A 23,704-nucleotide genomic window follows, 5' to 3' on the forward strand; every position below is an offset into this window, starting at 1 on the left:
GCAAGCAAGTTCTTAAAGAACTAAAGCGACTTAATGTACCTGAAATCAATCAAGTATCATCAGTACTCAGACAAACCAACAATAAACAGCAAATGTTAATCAGTTAATCTATACAGACAACACAAGTTAATGCACATAAGTGCAAGCCATGAGCTCAAACTCAAGCATCAAACCCTACAACACAAAGTCAATGTTAGTCAAAAACAATTCATAAGTCAACTCAAATTGACTTGAAGCAATCTCCTTAAGCATTGTGCATTTCATCCTGAAAATCCAAACAAAACATGAGAAACTAGACCACTAGGCCAAGCCTAGGGTCCAAAGGGGATAAAAAATTCTAAACAGCAAGTGAAATTCAACCAAAATCACATTCAAACAAACTAAAAGCAAATGCAATTGGTCCCATGCTCATATCATTCACCATTATCATTTCATGCACAATTTAACATCAATCATGCACTTTGCAACACCAAAAGTCCAAACAGAACTATTTCAATCAAAAGCATACCAAAATAATTCAATTAATTCCACAAAAATTCACACCTAAACAGGACACATTCAATGTATAGCATGTCAATTTTCAGCTCAATTGGACAAAAGGAAGTAGGTCAATGAAAATCATGAAGTCCAGACACATTTATACAAGCTAATTCAAGGCATCAACACAAGCATCCACTTCAATAAATCATAAAACAGTGACAACATATTAGAAATGAACGGGATCAAAACCACAATGTCCTACAATGTGCCTAGAATGCTCATATCAAATTTCATCTTCATCCAATACACTATGAGAATTTCACAAATGAATTACCAACATGTGTCACACAAGGTCACCAAATGAGCCAACAGAGAAGAAAATTATCAATCAATTAGAAAATGCAACCAATAAATCCAGAAAAATTCACATGTAATCTTGACATATCAATGCTCATCCACACAAAATCTCAGCTCAAATCAAAATCCCTAAGCATTTTAAATAAAATCATGAAGTTGACCTAGCTTGGTGTGACACAAATTGTCACACCTCTAATCAAAAAATCATATCTCAACAACCAAGTATCCAAAAATCACAAACCACACATGAAAATCACCAGCAATGAGTCCAGAACAAGCACAAAAATTTTCATCCATTTCTTTGCAAGCATCACTATTTCATGAAGGATTTGGCAAGACATGCACAAAATGCATACATTGAAACAAACCCTAGGCCAATTAATTTTCCACACGTGCAAAAAATCCACAAAAATCATAATCAAATTCTTCATATCATCATGAGAATGGTGAAAAAAAACTCACCAAAATTGGATAAAAAATGAGTGAGTTATTAATTTTCTAAGTTCATGTAACAAAATTGAAAAACAAATGAAAAATGAAATGAAATAAAGATTTAATTAAATAGGCAATGGCATTTTGGTAATACTAATGCTCAGGCGCAAAACGACGCCGTTTCAAAAACATTACAAGGCGCTCTCTGATTGGTTCCTACAGGCGGTAAACATGTAATTTGAAATGAAATCCAGAAAAATGGATCAAACACACGCTTTGGCCTTGTTCTTCATCACGAATGTCCAGATTTCGAAGAACATCAAACATCAACCAAAATCAACAAACGTGTAACCATTGGAACCGTCTTTCCACAAGGATTCAAGATATGCAACTGAAATTTCCTAATTCTAACCATGGCGAAGGGATCGAGCAAATTAAGTTATGAACACAAACATTCAAATCGTGATATCTCTCTCCATAGTTAACCAATTCACAAACCAAGCATAGCATGTTGATCTATGATGAATGAACTACCAAAAGCATATCATAATTTAAGAAATGATGAGATTCGAAAATTGACCTTGTGTTAATGGCAGTTGTTGTTCTTGATGCTTTCGCGTACAATTTTCCAAAACAGATCGAGGTTGATGTATAGGAAGATGAATGCCACTCGTGCCTTAGCTCAAAGATGCTTCAGTTGGAAGAATCATCAAGTTGCCATTGTTGTGCACATTATGAACAGTTGCGATCCTTGAGGTTTCTTGCATGGATTCACCAAAACAGTTGGAGATTGATGTTCATGGAGCACGAATCAAAAAGAATTGTTCAATTTGGTGAAGAATTGATGAAGTTTTGATCAAAAATTGCTTGATGAAATTTGAGAGAAAATGGAGAAAATGGAGGGAAAATCAGTTAGATTTCTTGGAATGTGCAATTGTGATTAACAATTTCTGTTACAATTAGGATTAAATACCAAGGCCTTAATCACTTTGCTAATCTCAATTAGCAAAAACCATGTGATTAGTGAAAATGTGCATTTAGGTGCAAGGGCAAAAATGACCTTCTCCAATATTGCAATGTGACAGCTCATGACAGCTCACACAAGTCCTAAATGATATTTGGAGTGTGTTGGAATGGTTCTCATGTCCAAATTCCTTGTATTGCTCAAATTCACATGTTCACACCAAAAATACACTTAAGTCCACTTGAATTTTGACTTTTTGCATTGACCATTTTTGATGATGTTGGACCATACACCATGAAAGTACATGTGAAATTGGGTTTGCTCATAAAAAGATCATCCATTTTGGACATTCCATGTGAAAGTTATGCCACTTTGATTATAGGCCTTTTTGGAAAATGAATGGACCATAACTTGTCAACCATACATGGGAATTTCAAGTTCTTGGACTTTTTGGAAAGGTGAGATCAAGATCTACAACTTTCATGTTGGACAAATTTCCATTTGAAGCTTTTTTGGACATGTAATTTTGTGGTGAAAAACTTTCCATTTTTGGAAACTTCCATTACAAGTCACTTTCTATTTTTGGCAATTTTTTGTCTGACTTTATTTTCTTCATTCTTGAGCTTTGGCATGTCAAATGAAACTTGTTTCAACATGAATGAAGTGTATCCAACTCTCTCCCACCTCCAAATCCATAAAATCAAGCACAGTTGACCACAGTTGACTTTTTCAGCTGATAGATGAATTTGGCAATGCATTGATCAAGTTGAGCCCCAATCTCTGATGAAATGGCTCAATGATGAAACCCTAGCCTCCATAAGCTCAATGTAATCACATGATGATCCCCATATCCATTATAGACCCCATCTCCTTGCAAAACCCTGACTGGCCCAATGCAACTGATTAGGGTTGACCAGTGGTCAAAACCCTAATCTCAAGGAAATTGATCAAGCATGATGAATCTCTTGGATGATATCAAAACCCTGATGATGATGAAGTATCAATTCAACCAAGATGTAGACCAACCTCCTTGAGAATCAAAAACCCTAATTTGAACCACAACCCTCAGACAGTTAGTGATCTAGTCCAATAAAACCCTAGCTTGCACATAACCTCTTATCTCCTGATCAAGACTTAGGAGGATGACTTGCACAATGTAACCACATGATATGCAATATGCAATGCCTAATGACCTAAAAATGATATGTAATATGTTATGCTAGTCCCAAGAGAGGAGGGCAAATTTTGAGGTGTTACAGCTGCCCCTATTCAATCCATTGTGAACCTGTCGATATGAATAGCCTCGGCTTTCAGATGATCAGGATGAAGAGTGATTGAATACCAAGAACAGACGAACAATTTGCACTCTGATGGGAAAATAATTAACAACGCCTGTCAGAATCGGCAAAGAAACACAATCTTGAAGAAGAATCCGTCCGGAACGGAAAAGTCGGCCTGATCACCGAAACAGCAACATCAACCTGGATACCAAAATAAATGGTAACGCAGGAATAACCTTGGTCTGAACCCCACATCCGCTGGGGATTATTATTTCTTTTTTTTTCCTTGAACCCCGAAATTTCTTTTTTGCGCAAATGATCCCCGATCACTGCATTTGAACCCCAACATCCTATTTGCCAAATAATGAACCCCATTCTCCAGTTTGAACCCCAGTCGCCTGACGATAACTTGTGATCGCCATTGTGAACCCCATTCTCCAGAAAATGCCGCAATATCTCCCTTTCTCCATTTGAACCCCGCTCTCCAGAAAATGTCTCAACATTTCCCTTTCTCCATTTGAACCCCGTTCTCCCATCTCTCGTGATAATTCCGCTGGCAACGTCGGAAATAACACCAAACACCACTCTGAGGGCGACATATCAGAGGGTAAACCTTCACAAAAGGAAGGTAACATGTGCATCTCTTCTTCAGAAGACACCTATAACGACCTCTATTGACCTCAGCCAAAGTCTAAGGTGACACATGAACAGAAGATAATCCTGAGGACCTCGTCCCGGATATAATCTTCAACTCCAATCTCCATTTGAACCCCGCTCTCCAAAAAATGTCTCAACATTTCCCTTTCTCCATTTGAACCCCGTTCTCCAGAAAATGTCTCCACATTTCCTTTTCTTGTGATAATTCCGCTGGCAACGTCGGAAATAACACCAAAACACCACTCCCATGGCGACATATCAGATAGTACACCTTCAACCAGGCACTGACTGATGACTGGGAATAAACTCGACGTTTACTGGACATCGAATCAATGATGTTGACAGGCACCAAAGAAAACTCAACCAGACACTTACTGATGACTGGGGGAAACTCGACGTTTACTGGACATCGAACGATGATGTTTACTGACACCAAAGAAAACTCGACCAGACACTAAACAATGACCGGGAGGGAACTCGACGTTTACTGGACATCGAACAGTGATGTTACTGACACCAAACAATGATGTTTACTGGACATCGAACAATGATGTTTACTGGATATCGAACAAGGATGTTTACTGGACATCGAACAAGGATGTTTACAAGACATCGAACAATGATGTTGATAGACACCAAAGAAAACTCGACAAGACACTAAACAATGACCGGGAGGGAACTCGACGTTTACTGGACATCGAACAGTGATGTTACTGGACATCGAATAATGATGTTTACAGGACATCAAACAATGATGTTGACAGGCATCGAACAATGATGTTGACAGGACATCGAACAATGATGTTTACAGGACATCGAACAATGATGTTTACAGGCATCAAACAATGATGTTTACAGGACATCGAACAATGATGTTTACAGGCATCAAACAATGATGTTTACAGGACATCGAACAATGATGTTTACAAGACATCGAAGAATGATGTTTACCAGACATCGAAGAATGATGTTTACCAGACATCGAACAATGATGTTTACCAGACATCGAACAATGATGTTTACCAGACATCGAACAATGATGTTTACCAGACATCGAACAATGATGTTGACAGGCATCAAACAAAACTCGACCAGACACTTACTGATGACTGGTAGATACAGTTGCTCCAAAATCCCGATACTGAACTCCGCAGAGAAACATCTTCCAACTTCCATCTCGCACGACAGAAATTCTTCCTCCAATATCGCACTATTGGGGAATATTGTTGCTACAAAACCAAACTCCTCGGAGTAACATCTTCCCATTTCCGGGGAAACCAAACCTTAAGCGGTAACCACAGCTTGAATCACGCTGATCGCGTAACATTTCCATCTCTGTCCGACGGAAAAGAATTCCTCCAGTATCGCACTACTGGAGAACCTTGTTGACCCAACACCACGATGCTGAACTCCTCAGAGTATCACCTTGCTCTTCGGGCAAAACCACTTCTCAAACGATAACCACGGTTTGGGTAGCATCTTCATCCACTGGCAAAACCACGTCTCAAACGGTAACCACGGCTTGAGACTAGCCTATGCTTGCAATATGATGCATGATTGATTTTTCTGCGTAATGCTCCATAATTATGGAAATGCTACGCGATTTATTATGCAATATGCCATGCTATTTTTTTCATGATGAATGTATAAAAAGTATCCCCCTCAAGGGACTCTTCTGAGGAGCACGAGACACTCTGTTGAGGAACTCGTCAATTTTCCGATCTCCACCCCGCTGGGGAATAGTACTGCTGCTGCTGGGAAAGGTAACCCTTGCTGGGGAAGAATCTCCTTTGCACCCAATCCGCTCGGGAAATTGCTGGGGGATAAGAACCACCAACACTCTGTGGGGATACCTCGATCTTTGACTTGCTGGGGATATACATCCCAACTCTGCTTGGAGAACCCTCACAAATACCTGGCAACTTCACTGGGGAAATGCTCACATATAGCCCTGCTGGGAAACAGCAACCTCCAGACCTGTCGACTGGGGAAGCATCGATCTGACACCTGCCGGGGATAACCATCCTGACCCTGCTAGGGGAAACGAATGCTACTCCGCTGGGGAAGACCCATCCAATCCACACATAGGATACACTGCTGGAGATGCAGATATCAGTCTGCTACGGAAACTCATCCAATCCACTGGTAGGATGAACACTGCTGGAGATATATTTCATTGAAAACCCGCTCCACTCGGGGAATAGCAACCTTCGGGCCTGGCTGCTGAGGAAACACCGTTTTAAATCTGCCGGGGATAACCATCCTGACTCGGCTAGGAGAACCATAGACCTTGGATCTGCTGGGGAGCTAGTCCTCTGATTCTGCTTGGGGACTTAGCTAGGGAAATGAGAAAAGTTGGTACAGAACACCCATCGACTCGTCGAACCACGGTATCCGCCTCCCAATCTCGTATCAGCTTTCCACTTTTGAGAATTCCCAGACTCGTCTGGACCTTTTCTGCTCCATCATCTTGTATTCCCAACTGCTCCGCGCTCGACGAAGATCGAACTCCTGGGGTTTATACAGATTTTCAATCTTCCGACTTTGAAGAGTCTTCTTGATTAATTTCCAGGATCGTCGTACGTCTCGACGTCTCTCATCGCTTCTCTATCCATTCATTCGTCCCTGATCGGACTCCACGGGGATTTGTCTTGTCAAAAGCTTCCACATCACAACCTGCAAGTGAGTGAAAATACCTAACAGCACCTGCAAAACAGATCGTTAGATAAAACCGTGCCCCAGGCGCGTCAAGATTTCAACACTTGGGTCACTCAACCTTCCGAATAAGATTTCAAGCTTCAATCTTATAAGCATGCATTGGAAGGGACCTGTATGTCTTAAAATGCAAAGATTCTTTATCAAAAATAACTGGATGTTTTTGCAATCAAAGCGGTAATGAAAAACAAAAACAAAATTATTTGACTGAATATGCATTTTATTGATTGGAAATTGTGTGGCTCAAATTGAGCAATACAAAGGAAGCAATTCCTGAAAAGAGGTAATTGCACAAAAGGAAAAAATCTATCCTAATGGCAATGTGAAACCGCGATCTCATCAAGTTCCAACTCGGTTACACCCCATATGTCTTCAGACTCTCCATGCCTTCTGCCTTCTGAACAAGACGTTTCTGATTGATCCCCACCGGGCATTATCCATGATGCTTTAACCAAAGCGCAAACGATCATGCTGGACGCAGTTGTTCGTTTCAATCTCTCTTTTGCCTGGACCGCCCTTCCGGGTTTTCAGTCCACCGGGATACCCATTTTTGCCCAAGTCGCCTTTTCAGGTTTTCGACTTGCCGGGTGTACAGTTTTTTCTTTTTATCCCTAATTTTTGCCCGAACCTTTCTTTCTGTTTTTTGGTTCGCCGGGATGCCCATTTTTGCCTGGACTATTTTGTTCTTTTCGTCCAGCGGGTCTCTTTACACGAAGTATTTTTTTAACTGCGTCCGCATTCACAGGGGATGGAAAATCTTCGCCATCCATGGTCGTCAGCAACAAAGCTCCGCCAGAGAAAACCTTCTTGACCACGAATGGACCTTCATAATTCGGCGTCCATTTGCCCCTTCGATCGTTTTGAGGAGGAAGGATCCTTTTCAGCACCATATCACCTACGTGATATACCCGAGGTCGTACCTTTCTGTCAAAAGCACGCTTCATCCGCTGCTGGTATAACTGCCCATGACAGATGGCTGCCAGCCTCTTTTCCTCAATCAGGCTCAGCTCTTCATACCGGGTCTTTACCCATTCAGCCTCTTGCAATTTTACGTCCATCAGGACTCTCAAAGAGGGAATCTGAACTTCAACAGGTAATACAGCCTCCATTCCATATACCAGTGAGAAAGGCGTTGCCCCAGTAGGCGCACCGAAGTTCGATACCCAGGATACCAGTTTCCTACTTGCCACATCGTTTGCGCATTCAAATGCTAGTCAAGCAGCACAAGGAATGTGGGAATCTCTTTGGCATAACCAAAGCAGCACCAACTCCGCTTCCATTCATGTTAATGGCCCCATCAGACATCAGAATCCGTTCGAATTCGGGGTCAGGCCCCTCCTCCGGGATTGGTTCCTCAAAATCTTTCAATATGAGCACCTCGAGATGTCCTCATCAGGGAACTCAAACTTCATCGGTTGATAATCCTCCACGGGTTGCCGGGCGAGGTAATCAGACAATACACTCCTTGATTGCTTTCTGAGAGTATCCCGAATCAGTCAACATTATTTTGCACTCTCACAACCCGTCCGGTCGATGCTGGATTCTCAAACTCATACTTGATCGGATCCATCTCGAAATCCACAAAGTGGTATGAACCAGCATACACTGTCTCAGTCGGCGAGCAGCCTATGCCAAAGTACATCAAGTTTTCTCGAATAGTGAATGTATTGTTTCACAGTCGGTAAACTTTTTGCTAAGGTAAATTGCATGCTCTTTTCGACAAGACTCGTCATGCTGACACAATACGCACCTCATAGACCCCTTGAAGGCTGTCAAGTACCAGATTGATGGTCGTCCCTCCACAGGGAGACGTCAGAATCAGAGGTTCCTGCAATTTATTTTTTTATTTTTTCCATGCCCCTTGGCCATCATTATTTCACCTGACCGTTTGATCTTTTTTTTCAACATCTTGAATATGGGTTCATATGTGGCTGTTAGATGAGATGTGAACCATCACATGTAGTTCAATCTATCTAAGAAACCACGAACCTTCTTTCTTTATTCTCGGTTCAGGCATTTTTTCTTATTGCTTTTTTTTTTTTTAGCAGGATCAACCTCGATTCCTCTCTTATAATGAACCCCCAACAGCTTACCGGCCCGCACTCTGATAGTGCACTTACTTTGGTTCAACTTCAGTTTGAATTGTCTCAACCAGTTGACCCATCTTGGTCAGATCCACCAGATGCCCCTCTTCTGTTTGGGACTTTGCTATCATGTCATCAACATAGCAATTGATTTCATGATGAATCATATCATGAAACAAAGTCACCATGACTCCCTGATACACGACACCGACATTCTTCTTCTCTAGAGGACAATCTTCTCTCCATGGTAGCTTGTGCATAACGACATCGGTATCCGACCCTGGTATATCCTGACATGACCAGGTGAAGGTATCCACATGCTCTTTCAACAGGACTACCATTCTGCTTTCGGCTCGCCTCTGAAACGACCCCCAATTTTCATTTCCTTTCTGACCTCGGCAGTATACAGTTCACGATCTCAATCGCTCCTCATGCGGCTGAATCACCTTCTCCTCTTGTTTAAACAACCTGGCTAATTCTTGTAGATCACAATCTTCTTCGCCTTCTTCTTCGGCATGATAGATTGGATTGTCGAAGTCATATGAGGTGTAACCAAATTTTTATCAATGAGATCCGGAGAATTATCTTTTCGAAATTGGAACAAGACAAATCAAAAAGGGAAAAAAAACAAACATTGCCATTTTTATTTGTTTTTAAACTGCAAAAATGAATGAAAAACAGGGAACACCGCTTTTAATTAAAACATCCATTTATTTATGATGCAAAATGTTGCAAAATGAAACATGAGGTGGCCCTTACAATGAACCATTACGTGTCAGGCAACACATAAGGCTTTCATGCAAACAATATTGAGAAACAAGAAATATTACTCTTCCGGATGAGTGACAGTGATGATCTTTTTAGGCCTTCCAGTTGCCTGGTACGCACAATCTTATCCATTGATCAATCTCCCAGTCACTGTCAGTTTCTTTACTCACTGTACAGGCGTGATCCGAATCTAGCATTCCGGCACTGACAAAGGTGAACGACGGACGACGTCCTCTGTTCTGCTCAGACGAGTCTTGACCTGGATGATAACCAATCCCAAACATATCCGCCTTTACCACAATGCCTATGATCTGTCCCCAGCCTAGGATCCCTCCATTTCTCACCACTTCCAATGCCTGCTTGTAAGAAGAAATGGACGGCTTTTTCTCTTTCTCAACACCAATGGCATTTTCCACCTTGACGATTTCAGCTGCCAGACTGAGTGCTTTACACCTTGCATCGTCCATTTCTACTTTCATCTTTCTCTGGACCGTTCCCCCAATTACCACACACCCTTTTGTAGCGATGGCTGCACAACAATCATCAACACGAGGGAAAGCTCCATTTTTCGTCGGGCGTTTTGGGACCACAGACATGGGCATTCTTAACTGATCCTTCTCAGTCACCTCTATCCCTTTCTTGTCCCCCGACATCATCTCCACTTTTACAGGACCATGCCTTGTCACAGGGTTAGCGCTATCATCTGTCGTCGGTGCAAAGCTGATTACCTTAGAATCCACCAAGTCCTGGACCACATGCTTAAAAGCTTTGCAATCCTCAACATGATGTCCGGGTGCCCCAGCATGGAATTCACACCTGACATTCTCATCATAACTGGCAACCCTCTGATCCGGTTTCCCTGGAACCAATATCCTCGGCTGCACCAACCCAAGATCTTTCAACCTTTTAAACAGAGAGGCGTAAGTCACGGGCGGCTTATTGAAATGACGATCTGTCGTCCTCCTTCTCACTTGGCCTACAGCTCTTTGTGTCCTCTGTTGAGGTGACTGTTGCCGCTGTGGTGCAGATGAATCACCAACAGGAATGGTTACGGTGGCAGCATAAGGGTGGTAACGATCCTTACCGCATTCTCTTTTAGTCTGCGCACCACCTGATTCAACCTTCTTCTTGGGCTGACCACTGTCAAGGGATTTCTTCACTACAGAGCCAGAGGGATTTGTTACTTCAGATGACAGAGCCTTTCCCTGAACTTTCTCCTTGATCATCCAGCCCTCAATCCTTTCTAATCTCTCGGCCACGGCTTTCTGCCCCAAGGCAAGCCCTTGCACAACACTGAACAAATCCCTCACCATCTCTTTCAGTTCGAGGATGTCAGCGTTGGGAGGATCCATCAGTTTGGATTTGTTGCCCCTAGCAGGATATCTGAGCAAACAAGCTATGCGCACCGGTTGACACCTACAAAACAGCAAATGGGTTAGTATGACTCACGCATGCACCATCTATCCATATGAGGAAGACTCTGTCCTTTGATTCTGGCTTCATCGAGACAGATAATATTTTGACATCCACATTCTGAAATTCAAGATGTCTCTCAACCAGATTCTCAAACAATAATACTCCCCATATGACTAGACATAGGTTCGATGCAGATGAATGCAAAATGAAAATGATGCAGATGTATGCAATGCACTGGGCCATCCTCCAAGTCGTCTGATCATCCGTTGCTCTGAGTCCCAGCCCTGATCTCTGAACCGATCACAACCATCTGAGGGAATAGGTAACCATAAATCCGACTCAAGGGAGTTCCGAAATAAACGGAACTGAAAGGTACACCATCATCATCATCACCAAACAACCTCTGAGCAGATAACCTGAAAACCTCTGAATCGGCCCGGGGAATCCTGAAATAAACGGATCCCCACTGATAAATAACTCGGACAGCATTCCGGCGTCTCGGAAATAAACGGCCATAAATCCGACTTATAAATAAGACCATGATCAACGGAACCAAAAGTCACCATCTGAGTCACCATCTGAACAATGCATCTGAAAGAATTACCCTCCCCTCACAGGTAAATTCTAATCAGGTCATCCTAAGGCGGATAATAGTCTCGACAATCGGGCAAAGATACTCAATGGGTTTTGTAACACCCTTCTAAAATACCCCAATAATTAATTAAAACAACAAAATATAAATCAGAGTAGATATGCAGTTTCAGGGTGTCACACTTGACACTTCACACCAATCACCAAATAACTTGTCATGCTCATTTATTAATCAAAATAAAACATTGCACAATTCGCAGCGGATAGAAATCTAACAACATTCGAACCATGTAACACATTACATGTAAAATTGTTCAACAACCAACAATGAAAACAAAGTAAAACGTCCCGTCCCGATGTTACATATACCAGAGCATGACTCACTAAGGAACTACACTAGACTCCAAGCACTAGCTTCTACTCAATCACTGCTCGTTACCTGAAACATAGTTGTAAGGGTGAGTTCCTCAATCGATATAATAAGCATTATAAAATATCATGTAATGTTAAGTAAATTAACACATTCATCACCCTAATCATATCACACATTCAGCAACGGCAACATCAACTCATAATCATACTCAACACAAACACAAACACAAAACACACGTATAATATTGGAATACATTCATTCATATTATACGCCATACATACATTATGAAATGAGACTCCATGCATGCGGTACCGACTATTCGTGAACACATAGTTCAACCTCACCGATCAAACCCAGATACGGCTACCAAGCTCACTAGTCCCACTCATTTGAGACCTAGTGACTCACTCACTAATTCCTCACCATGGGAATTAGCTACCACCATAAAGGCCATGCTATGCACGCTAAATCACCTAGCATGCAAACATCAACAACAATCCACAATGGACATATGCTCACACTCTAAGCCATAAACAACTCACTAATTCCTCACCATGGGAATTAGCTACCACCATAAAGGCCATGTTATGCACGCTAAATCACCTAGCATGCAACATCAACAACAATCCACAATGGACATATGCTCACACTCTAAGCCATAAACAGTCCATCCACAATTGCATACATAATAGATATATTCACAACATTATGCATACCATCATACATCATCAGCATATTTATCACAGAAGCATATCATGTCATGCCAAATAATAAATCACAGTATTAGCACACTCTACTAATACCTATACTGCTCAAAACAACGGGAAATAATCCCTACTATATCATACACCAATATAGGCTAATCATCAAATATGTCCACAATATTTAAATATCAAATTTCCACTTTTCCAACAGTGTTAACCCGTTAACGCATTTGGTTAACCTGTTAACGCAAGACAGAATACAATTTTTCAGTATTTCAACAGTGTTAACCGGTTAACGCCCTGGGTTAACCTGTTAACGCAAGACAGAATGCAATTCTAACAGTATTTCAACAGTGTTAACCGGTTAACGCCCTGGGTTAACCTGTTAACGCAAGACAGAATGCAATTCTAACAGTATTTCAACAGCGTTAACCTGTTAACGCATTTGGTTAACCCGTTAACGCAAGACAGAATACGTTTTTGGCAAATTATAACAATGTTAACCTGTTAACGCCCTGGGTTAACCTGTTAACGCAAGACAAAAAATTTATTTTTTTAATTATCATAACAGTGTTAACCGGTTAACGCCCTGGGTTAACCGGTTAACGCAAGACAGAAAGCTGTTCCTGCGCTAACAACGAACAGAATGCAGAATTACCCGCATTTTTCGCCGTTGGAGGACTTCCGGACCTCCGATTTCGATTACGTAAAAAGCCACACGTCCAGAAAATTACGACTCATCCAAATATAGGTTCATTCACAGTTTTCACGTAATTTATCCATCACAATTTACAACATTTATCATCCTGATTAGGGTCAATTCAATGGCTTATCACTACCCATTACATGTTAACCCATAATACCCATTAAACGACGATAAACCCCCTTACCTGAGTTAATCCGGCAATTGATTCTTCGACCTTCAACAGTCGTGAATTCTCCTCTTGAGCCCTAGCCTCTTCTTCTCCCTTTCTCAGTTTCTTCTCTGTTTTCCCCTTTTTCCACTTTTCAGTCGCTTCTCTGTTTCCACGTGAAAAACCCTTTTTCTAAATGGGACTCTTTACTGATTCCAAAAATCGTTCTAATTCCAACTTTATAATTCCAATAATAATAATCCAATAATATTCCAATTATTTAATTAAATTAATAAATATAATAATAATATATATGAATGGTTTATCTAAATAATACCCTCTCATTCATATTATCATCATAATATACTATTAAACTTAAATTAAATAATTATCATATTTTATCGGGGTGTTACAGGTTTGCCCTTTCGGGTGTGCCATTGCAGCTCTCTTAAGATCGTCTAAACCAAAGATCCGGGAAATGATCGGTCACCGGAGTCAACAGTTCAGATGAAGTAACTCAACCAAAGTGGAGTACCCCACTGAGGAAAGCACTATCAAATGAACCTCGTCCGGCTTGTGGTACATCACGTTGCCAGGCACATATTGACCTAACATGAAAGAGGCAACATGAGACCACACTAATCCTAGGTGTATACTCGGGCCTGGGTTTTAGCCCCACTCAGAACACCCACCCCAAAACAGAGGAACCACCTGCACAGAGGACGACAACATGATAGTATGATGCATGCAAATATTTATGCAAATATACATGGTTAGAATAATAAATGCAATAAATAAAGCAAAACAAACAACCTAAACCATCCTAGAACGCTACGAAGAACTCGCTTAGGGAAGATGGACCAGCACAGGTCAACATCTATATGGGTCCCCAGCAGAGTCGCCAGCTGTCGCATCCGCGAAAAACAACCGGCGGGCTAAAACAAAAAATAACACAGAGCCGCCACTGCGCGTTATTTATCCCAAGATAGGGAAAGGAAACGCTCAGAGAAATCTGGAAAAAGCATGGTCTCGCGACCAAAGAGAAAGGGTAAGGGAGTCGGTTACGCAAGGGGAAGGTATTAGCACCCCTCACGTCCGTCGTACTCGACGGGATCCACGCTCTAAGAAAGAAAAGGTTGCTAAAATACCATACATACACACGCACCGAAGACAACACAGGTGGGGTTAAGAGGAAGAGAGCTCGATAGGACATCGCATCCTATGCCTACGTATCTCGTCTGGAACGAGAATCAGAGCTGCCGTAGTTCGGCTCACGCACGCCAAACAAGACACACACAAACTCAGGCAAACCTGGAACCCGAATGCCAATCGCTGGACTTACATCGGCTTCCGAACCAAACAAACACAATCAGGATACGTACAGCCAATCGCTGGGCTTACGTCCATATCCTGACACACAACAGGGTTAACAAGCAAACGCACACAAAAAGAAAAAAAGTGCCCAGAGAGACCTCGCACGGTCTCCTGCCTACATACCTCGTCTGGAACGAGGATCAGGGCGATGTAGTTCCCCTGAAAGGGAAAGAAATTCTAGCCAGAAACCAAGGGAAGACACACTACCAGGGAGCTGTACTCGAGCCTAGTGTTATCATGCATCGTTGCCCTATGTTATGGTTTCTATCCTAACTTGCACAGGTAGCAAGCTACACCTAAACAGGCAAAATAAAAAACACATGCTCAATCAAAATAAAGCAAAGCAAACATCCACATAGCACACACTATATCCAGTCAAGTGAGGCTCAAACAAGGGTGGACTGCCGAGGCAAGTCATCTGTACAAGGGTAAAGTTAGCTCTTAACCTTGCCATTGAGAGGCTAAGGTGAAGCTGATGAAAGGTGAGTGAAGATTAGACTTCACAGCTCTTATCCCTGGCCAGGGAGAGCTTCAGACAAAGGAGCGTGGGTCCAGAATGGAGGGACCCTTCTACGCTCAAGACTCTGACTCGATTGTGCAACAACACAAGATCTTGGGTTAATGTCCCAATGCATCAACACAGTGGTGTGAGCAGAGGGACGACTCAACAGAATAGCGGGGGATAGATTGCATATCCCTTGGATTCCTCCAATTGCCTCATAGAGGTCTTTACCTGCTTGGCACAAAAGTAAACAATCAGAAACATCGCCTCTTAAGGAGGACTTCAGACAGTTGCCTGGCCAAGTAACAGGCCAGGTCTTCCAGACTACATGGAGAATATAAATTCTACCTCAATTGGTTTAAAAACCAAGCAGCAGCAAGCAAGTTCTTAAAGAACTAAAGCGACTTAATGTACCTGAAATCAATCAAGTATCATCAGTACTCAGACAAACCAACAATAAACAGCAAATGTTAATCAGTTAATCTGTACAGACAACACAAGTTAATGCACATAAGTGCAAGCCATGAGCTCAAACTCAAGCATCAAACCCTACAACACAAAGTCAATGTTAGTCAAAAACAATTCATAAGTCAACTCAAATTGACTTGAAGCAATCTCCTTAAGCATTGTGCATTTCATCCTGAAAATCCAAACAAAACATGAGAAACTAGACCACTAGGCCAAGCCTAGGGTCCAAAGGGGATAAAAAATTCTAAACAGCAAGTGAAATTCAACCAAAATCACATTCAAACAAACTAAAAGCAAATGCAATTGGTCCCATGCTCATATCATTCACCATTATCATTTCATGCACAATTTAACATCAATCATGCACTTTGCAACACCAAAAGTCCAAACAGAACTATTTCAATCAAAAGCATACCAAAATAATTCAATTAATTCCACAAAAATTCACACCTAAACAGGACACATTCAATGTATAGCATGTCAATTTTCAGCTCAATTGGACAAAAGGAAGTAGGTCAATGAAAATCATGAAGTCCAGACACATTTATACAAGCCAATTCAAGGCATCAACACAAGCATCCACTTCAATAAATCATAAAACAGTGACAACATATTAGAAATGAACGGGATCAAAACCACAATGTCCTACAATGTGTCTAAAATGCTCATATCAAATTTCATCTTCATCCAATACACTATGAGAATTTCACAAATGAATTACCAACATGTGTCACACAAGGTCACCAAATGAGCCAACAGAGAAGAAAATTATCAATCAATTAGAAAATGCAACCAATAAATCCAGAAAAATTCACATGTAATCTTGACATATCAATGCTCATCCACACAAAATCTCAGCTCAAACCAAAATCCCTAAGCATTTTAAATAAAATCATGAAGTTGACCTAGCTTGTTGTGACACAAATTGTCACACCTCTAATCAAAAAATCATATCTCAACAACCAAGTATCCAAAAATCACAAACCACACATGAAAATCACCAGCAATGAGTCCAGAACAAGCACAAAAATTTTCATCCATTTCTTTGCAAGCATCACTATTTCATGAAGGATTTGGCAAGACATGCACAAAATGCATACATTGAAACAAACCCTAGGCCAATTAATTTTCCACACGTGCAAAAAATCCACAAAAATCATAATCAAATTCTACACATCATCATGAGAATGGTGAAAAAAACCTCACCAAAATTGGATAAAAAATGAGTGAGTTATTAATTTTCTAAGTTCATGTAACAAAATTGAAAAACAAATGAAAAATGAAATGAAATAAAGATTTAATTAAATAGGCAATGGCATTTTGGTAATACTAATGCTCAGGCGCAAAACGACGCCGTTTCAAAAACATTACAAGGCGCTCTCTGATTGGTTCCTACAGGCGGTAAACATGTAATTTGAAATGAAATCCAGAAAAATGGATCAAACACACGCTTTGGCCTTGTTCTTCATCACGAATGTCCAGATTTCGAAGAACATCAAACATCAACCAAAATCAACAAACGTATAACCATTGGAACCGTCTTTCCACAAGGATTCAAGATATGCAACTGAAATTTCCTAATTCTAACCATGGCGAAGGGATCGAGCAAATTAAGTTATGAACACAAACATTCAAATCGTGATATCTCTCTCCATAGTTAACCAATTCACAAACCAAGCATAGCATGTTGATCTATGATGAATGAACTACCAAAAGCATATCATAATTTAAGAAATGATGAGATTCGAAAATTGACCTTGTGTTAATGGCAGTTGTTGTTCTTGATGCTTTCGCGTGCAATTTTCCAAAACAGATCGAGGTTGATGTATAGGAAGATGAATGCCACTCGTGCCTTAGCTCAAAGATGCTTCAGTTGGAAGAATCATCAAGTTGCCATTGTTGTGCACATTATGAACAGTTGCGATCCTTGAGGTTTCTTGCATGGATTCACCAAAACAGTTGGAGATTGATGTTCATGGAGCACGAATCAAAAAGAATTGTTCAATTTGGTGAAGAATTGATGAAGTTTTGATCAAAAATTGCTTGATGAAATTTGAGAGAAAATGGAGAAAATTGAGGGAAAATCAGTTAGATTTCTTGGAATGTGCAATTGTGATTAACAAATTCTGTTACAATTAGGATTAAATACCAAGGCCTTAATCACTTTGCTAATCTCAATTAGCAAAAACCATGTGATTAGTGAAAATGTGCATTTAGGTGCAAGGGCAAAAATGACCTTCTCCAATATTGAAATGTGACAACTCATGACAGCTCACACAAGTCCTAAATGATATTTGGAGTGTGTTGGAATGGTTCTCATGTCCAAATTCCTTGTATTGCTCAAATTCACATGTTCACACCAAAAATACACTTAAGTCCACTTGAATTTTGACTTTTTGCATTGACCATTTTTGATGATTTTGGACCATACACCATGAAAGTACATGTGAAATGGGGTTTGCTCATAAAAAGATCATCCATTTTGGACATTCCATGTGAAAGTTATGCCACTTTGATTATAGGCCTTTTTGGAAAATGAATGGACCATAACTTGTCAACCATACATGGGAATTTCAAGTTCTTGGACTTTTTGGAAAGGTGAGATCAAGATCTACAACTTTCATGTTGGACAAATTTCCATTTGAAGCTTTTTTGGACATGTAATTTTGTGGTGAAAAACTTTCCATTTTTGGAAACTTCCATTACAAGTCACTTTCTATTTTTGGCAATTTTTTGTCTGACTTTATTTTCTTCATTCTTGAGCTTTGGCATGTCAAATGAAACTTGTTTCAACATGAATGAAGTGTATCCAACTCTCTCCCACCTCCAAATCCATAAAATCAAGCACAGTTGACCACAGTTGACTTTTTCAGCTGATAGATGAATTTGGCAATGCATTGATCAAGTTGAGCCCCAATCTCTGATGAAATGGCTCAATGATGAAACCCTAGCCTCCATAATCTCAATGTAATCACATGATGATCCCCATATCCATTATAGACCCCATCTCCTTGCAAAACCCTGACTGGCCCAATGCAACTGATTAGGGTTGACCAGTGGTCAAAACCCTAATCTCAAGGAAACTGATCAAGCATGATGAATCTCTTGGATGATATCAAACCCTGATGATGATGATGTATCAATTCAACCAAGATGTAGACCAACCTCCTTGAGAATCAAAAACCCTAATTTGAACCACAACCCTCAGACAGTTAGTGATCTAGTCCAATAAAACCCTAGCTTGCACATAACCTCTTATCTCCTGATCAAGACTTAGGAGGATGACTTGCACAATGTAACCACATGATATGCAATATGCAATGCCTAATGACCTAAAAATGATATGTAATACGTTATGCTAGTCCCAAGAGAGGAGGGCAAATTTTGAGGTGTTACAGTATGGTGCCACTTGAGATATTTTTTACTACCTATAACCACTTTCTTACCACACATTCTCTTGGCCACTTGCAACTAGTCTTTGAATCATTCACCACCACATGTTACTACCTCATGTTACCTACCACATACCAATTGTCTTCTCTTGGTATCAGAAAGAATAGAAATAAATAAGGAGCTCAAGAGAAGAAGAGAAAACAAGGTTAGTGAAGAAGAAGAAGAAGAACTTAGAGGAATCAAAAGCTTGGAACCTACACCATCATATTCATCCTCGACTCATCTTCAACAACTTCTCCTCTTCAATTTCTTGAGGTGGGTTCTAGTTAGAAACCTTAGATTTCTAGAAGATTAGGATTGTAGAATCATAGATAAATCATGAACAATCCATGTTATGTGATGAATATTTCTTTTGATGTTGTTGTTTTTATGAACATGTCCTTGATATGTTCTTCATGATTGTTGTGATTACATGATTTATTGTGGTTGTGGTTATGACCTTGAAATTCTTGTGATTATGAGCTTGGAATCCTTGATTTATATGTCTATAAGAACATGTAGTATGATGGGTTTTATTGGAAGAAGAAGTGGTGTTTTGTTAGAAATGGAATAACAAAGGATATGGTGTTCTGTGAATTGGAAATGTGAAAATGTGAGTGGACCAATCAATTAGTCCCTGCAACGGACCGATTACACAACCCTTTTGTTCTATAGAAAATGTAATTTTTACAGGATCAATCGATTGACAGTGCATTACAATCGATTGCATAAACTTTCTGTATATGAACAGTGGAAAATTTTTAGTGAGCCAATCGATTAACACTCAGGATCAATCGATTGATCCTCAGTAAACTTTGAAAAACAGAAATGTGAGAGGAACTAATCGATTGGGCCTCCCCAACCAATCGACTGACTTGTGTTAAAAACTTCAAAATCCATTTCTTAAGTGTTTCTAAATGCATTCTTCCAACCATTAATCATTTGTGAGGCTATGCTTATGTTGAATACATGTTAATGGTGAAAATTACATGATGAATCTAGTAAGTTAATCTAGGATTGGTATTAGGCCATAAGCTAGGTTTATAACTTAGATAACATTGAATGAAGGTATTAATTTGTACGACGCTTATGTGGAGGTCGTGGACGAATTGTTGCCTTGATTGAGAATGAGACGCATTTTATGGAACATGCCAGTTTATTGTTTGTGTATTATGGTGAATGAAGTCGCATGTGATTGATGGATTTTGTTATGGTTCATGGAACCGATGATATTTTTTGGAATCGATGATGTATTCAGAATGTGTGTTTTTCTGTGATAGTGCATATCTCTATTTGGTATGCTTAAATTTGTAAGCATTGGGATGTGAGACCGATGATTCGACCCTCAATTGGGTTTGAGTCCCAACCACGGCGGACGTGGGGGAAAGGTGGACATCTAAGTGGGTTAGAGGCCCATACGATGAAAGAAACCCTAAGTGGGTTAGAGGCCCATACGGGTGACGGTCGCTTGAACTTGGGAATTAAGCCTCATAGAGGACCCGATATCCACTGCGAAAGTCGAATCATAAGAGCATGCATGAACCGGGAATGGCTTAGACGTAAGTTCGTTTGGGAATTGATGTGTCGTGATCTGAATAATGATCGTGGTTGAGTTTTGAGAACTCAGGTGCATGTTTCCATACATTACGAGTTAGTTTCCCTATCGCTCAAGTCTCTGTTCCCTTGTTGACTTGAGTTGATTATGAGTTGAATATTGATTAGAAAACCCTGTAGAGCCGAGTGGACCCATAAGATAGAGAACCCACTGAGATTATTATCTCACCCCACGTTGTTGATTATTTTTCAGGTGGTTATGAGCAGATGAAGGGTAAGGACAAGATAGAGTGATGTTTTGCTTACCTGTCGACTGGATGGCTATTCCGCTGCGTAGATATTTTTGGGATCATTGTTTAATGTTCTAGCTCCTAGTAGTTTTATTTTGGGCACTTTTGTGTATATTTTGGGCCATGTTATGTTTCTTTTGGGCATGTATGTATCTGTATACTGTGTTGTTAGGCGCTTATGTATTTCAGTACCAGTTTTACACTATGTATAATATGTATTCTAGACATATATTATATATGGGTGTTATAGATGCGATGTTTACTCTTCCGCTAGAATATGATCCAGGGAAAGATGGGTTAACAAAATTATTTATCATTCCAAAAGATATAAAATATATGATTGTTGGAAAACGGTGGTTGGACATAGGGTTACTACAAGTTTGGTGCACGTAAGTATATCTCATTATGGTACATTCATTGTTCTGTGTAGAACTAATTCCCACGTGTTTTTTGTATTTTGTTTAACCATTTAGGTACATTCACCGTGTTTTTATAGAATTACATAAATCAAATACTTATGGATTGTTTGATCCAGTTAGGTACATTCACCGTGTTTTACTAAATACTAATTATATATACTTATATTGTTCATTTAGATAACATTATCAATTGATCATCATATATCTTCAGACGAATATGATAATTACATTGTGTTCGTTACACTATGAAATTGGTCATATGATTTTTAGTAATATTTTCTTTGACTTTGTAATTATCTTAGCGTGTAATATTTTTAAATCATTTTCAATATAGGTTGAACAAGTCTAGAAAAAAAGCTCACATTTTATGAGCTCAGGGTAAGTTTGTAACCTTCACTTATGAGCCCATGAAATATTTTCAATAACATATTAATTTTCTATTATAATTCAAATCACGATATATATATATATATATATATATATATATATATATATATATATATATATATATATATATGGAAAAATAGGGAAAAATAATTCACCAAAATTTTCATACCATTACAACATGTTCCATACAAAACCTATTGATTCACAAATCAAGTTACCACTCATTTGCGATACACGCCGAGGTACCTTCACGTCCAAGTATCACCATCAAAATCATGTTACCCTAAGTTATCTTTCTAATATTATAACCTAATCAAGATCATAGGTTAAAGCACACACATTTCATGGATTTTAAACATCCATAATTTATATTCATAACTAAATAATATTCATAAAAATAAAAACTGAATTGATATAACAATTTAAAAAGGAAGAGAGAATATCATATATAATATATTTGATATTTTCAAAGTGGTTTCAAAACATGATACAATGTGTAACTATTTTATTTTTGGTTAACAATAAAAAATAATCCTAACATAATTCTAATTCCTAAGAACATTGAGTTAGGGATGAAATTGGTATAAATTTAAACTGAGAAGCAGAAGTATAAGTGAAGGTGGCAAATTGAAATCCATAAAATGCTGCTCCTTGGATGAGAAGACCATCTTGGCTAAAGATTGTTGGATCAACAGGTGTGCTTGACTTAAATCCTTTGGTATTGAACTTCACTTCTGTTTGAGTGCAAATACAGTTGTTGGTCACAGTAACATTCCACACTGAGCCTGATGTTTTGGTTTGTTTAACCTCAATGTTACTCAAATTACAATGTTCTCCATAAACTGCAATATCAACCATAAATTAAATATCAAACTAATGAAAATAATAAATCAAATAACCCAAAGAGATTATTCATGCTATAAAATATGAAAGGTACGATACCTTTGTAAACTAGGGCAAGGAAGAGAGTGATGGAGAGAATGTTGAAAATAGAGGCCATTTGAGATATGAGTGTAAACCTGTAAATTATTTTTGTGTGAGAAAAGAGTGGCCATTGTCACACTATTTATAGTATCAAATGGAAAAATAAATTAAATGCAATTACTAATTTTGTATTTGCTATTAAAAAATAAATAATAACATAAATAAGGAATATAAACAATAAATTAGAATTTCCAAAACAAACTAGTATGAATATCCCATCTTAAAAAATAATATTATTATTTAAGCTATGGGTATATATCCATTAATTCCTTTTAAATCTGTTGGTTCAAAATAATTAACAATCAATAATAGTTATAATAGTTATTTGATGAATATACTTTTCTCTATTCGTATTTAATTACTTATTATTTTAAGCCATTGAATTAAAAAAACTAATGGAGAAGATTTGGAATAACAATGAGTGACTTACTCTTGGATTAAAAATATATTTTCTTATATATATAAATAATTTTTTGTGATTAAATAAATAATAATAACATAAATAAGGAATATAAAAATATTTCCATTATGAAAAAACTTTCTATTTAAAATGTTAATTATATTACACTAAATTAGAATTTCCAAAACAAGCTATTATGAGTATCCATCTTAAAAAATA

The 23,704-nt window shown here is 39.1% G+C and overlaps 1 protein-coding gene across 1 annotated transcript; it reads right to left on the reverse strand.

The window, feature by feature from the left end:
- Positions 1-22,556: 22,556 nt before the first annotated feature.
- On the reverse strand, positions 22,557-23,135 carry LOC127128717 (uncharacterized). Its single transcript, XM_051058093.1, has 2 exons — positions 23,044-23,135; positions 22,557-22,943 (listed from the first exon to the last, which is right to left on the reverse strand). Exons 1-2 carry the CDS (start codon positions 23,099-23,101, stop codon positions 22,654-22,656), a joined length of 348 nt encoding a protein of 115 aa, XP_050914050.1. The 5' UTR covers positions 23,102-23,135; the 3' UTR covers positions 22,557-22,653.
- Between the last annotated feature and the right edge of the window lie 569 nt (positions 23,136-23,704).

Source organism: Lathyrus oleraceus, chromosome 3 (assembly GCF_024323335.1).
Source record: "Lathyrus oleraceus cultivar Zhongwan6 chromosome 3, CAAS_Psat_ZW6_1.0, whole genome shotgun sequence".
NCBI lineage: Eukaryota > Viridiplantae > Streptophyta > Magnoliopsida > Fabales > Fabaceae > Lathyrus > Lathyrus oleraceus.

Bases quoted from the DNA above. Each gene is read 5' to 3' on its own strand.
- LOC127128717 (XM_051058093.1), bottom strand. From the start codon at position 23,101: ATGGCCTCTATTTTCAACATTCTCTCCATCACTCTCTTCCTTGCCCTA. The intron at 22,944-23,043 runs GTATCGTACCTT...TTGATATTGCAG, and splicing joins CCTTGCCCTAGTTTACAAAG to TTTATGGAGAACATTGTAAT.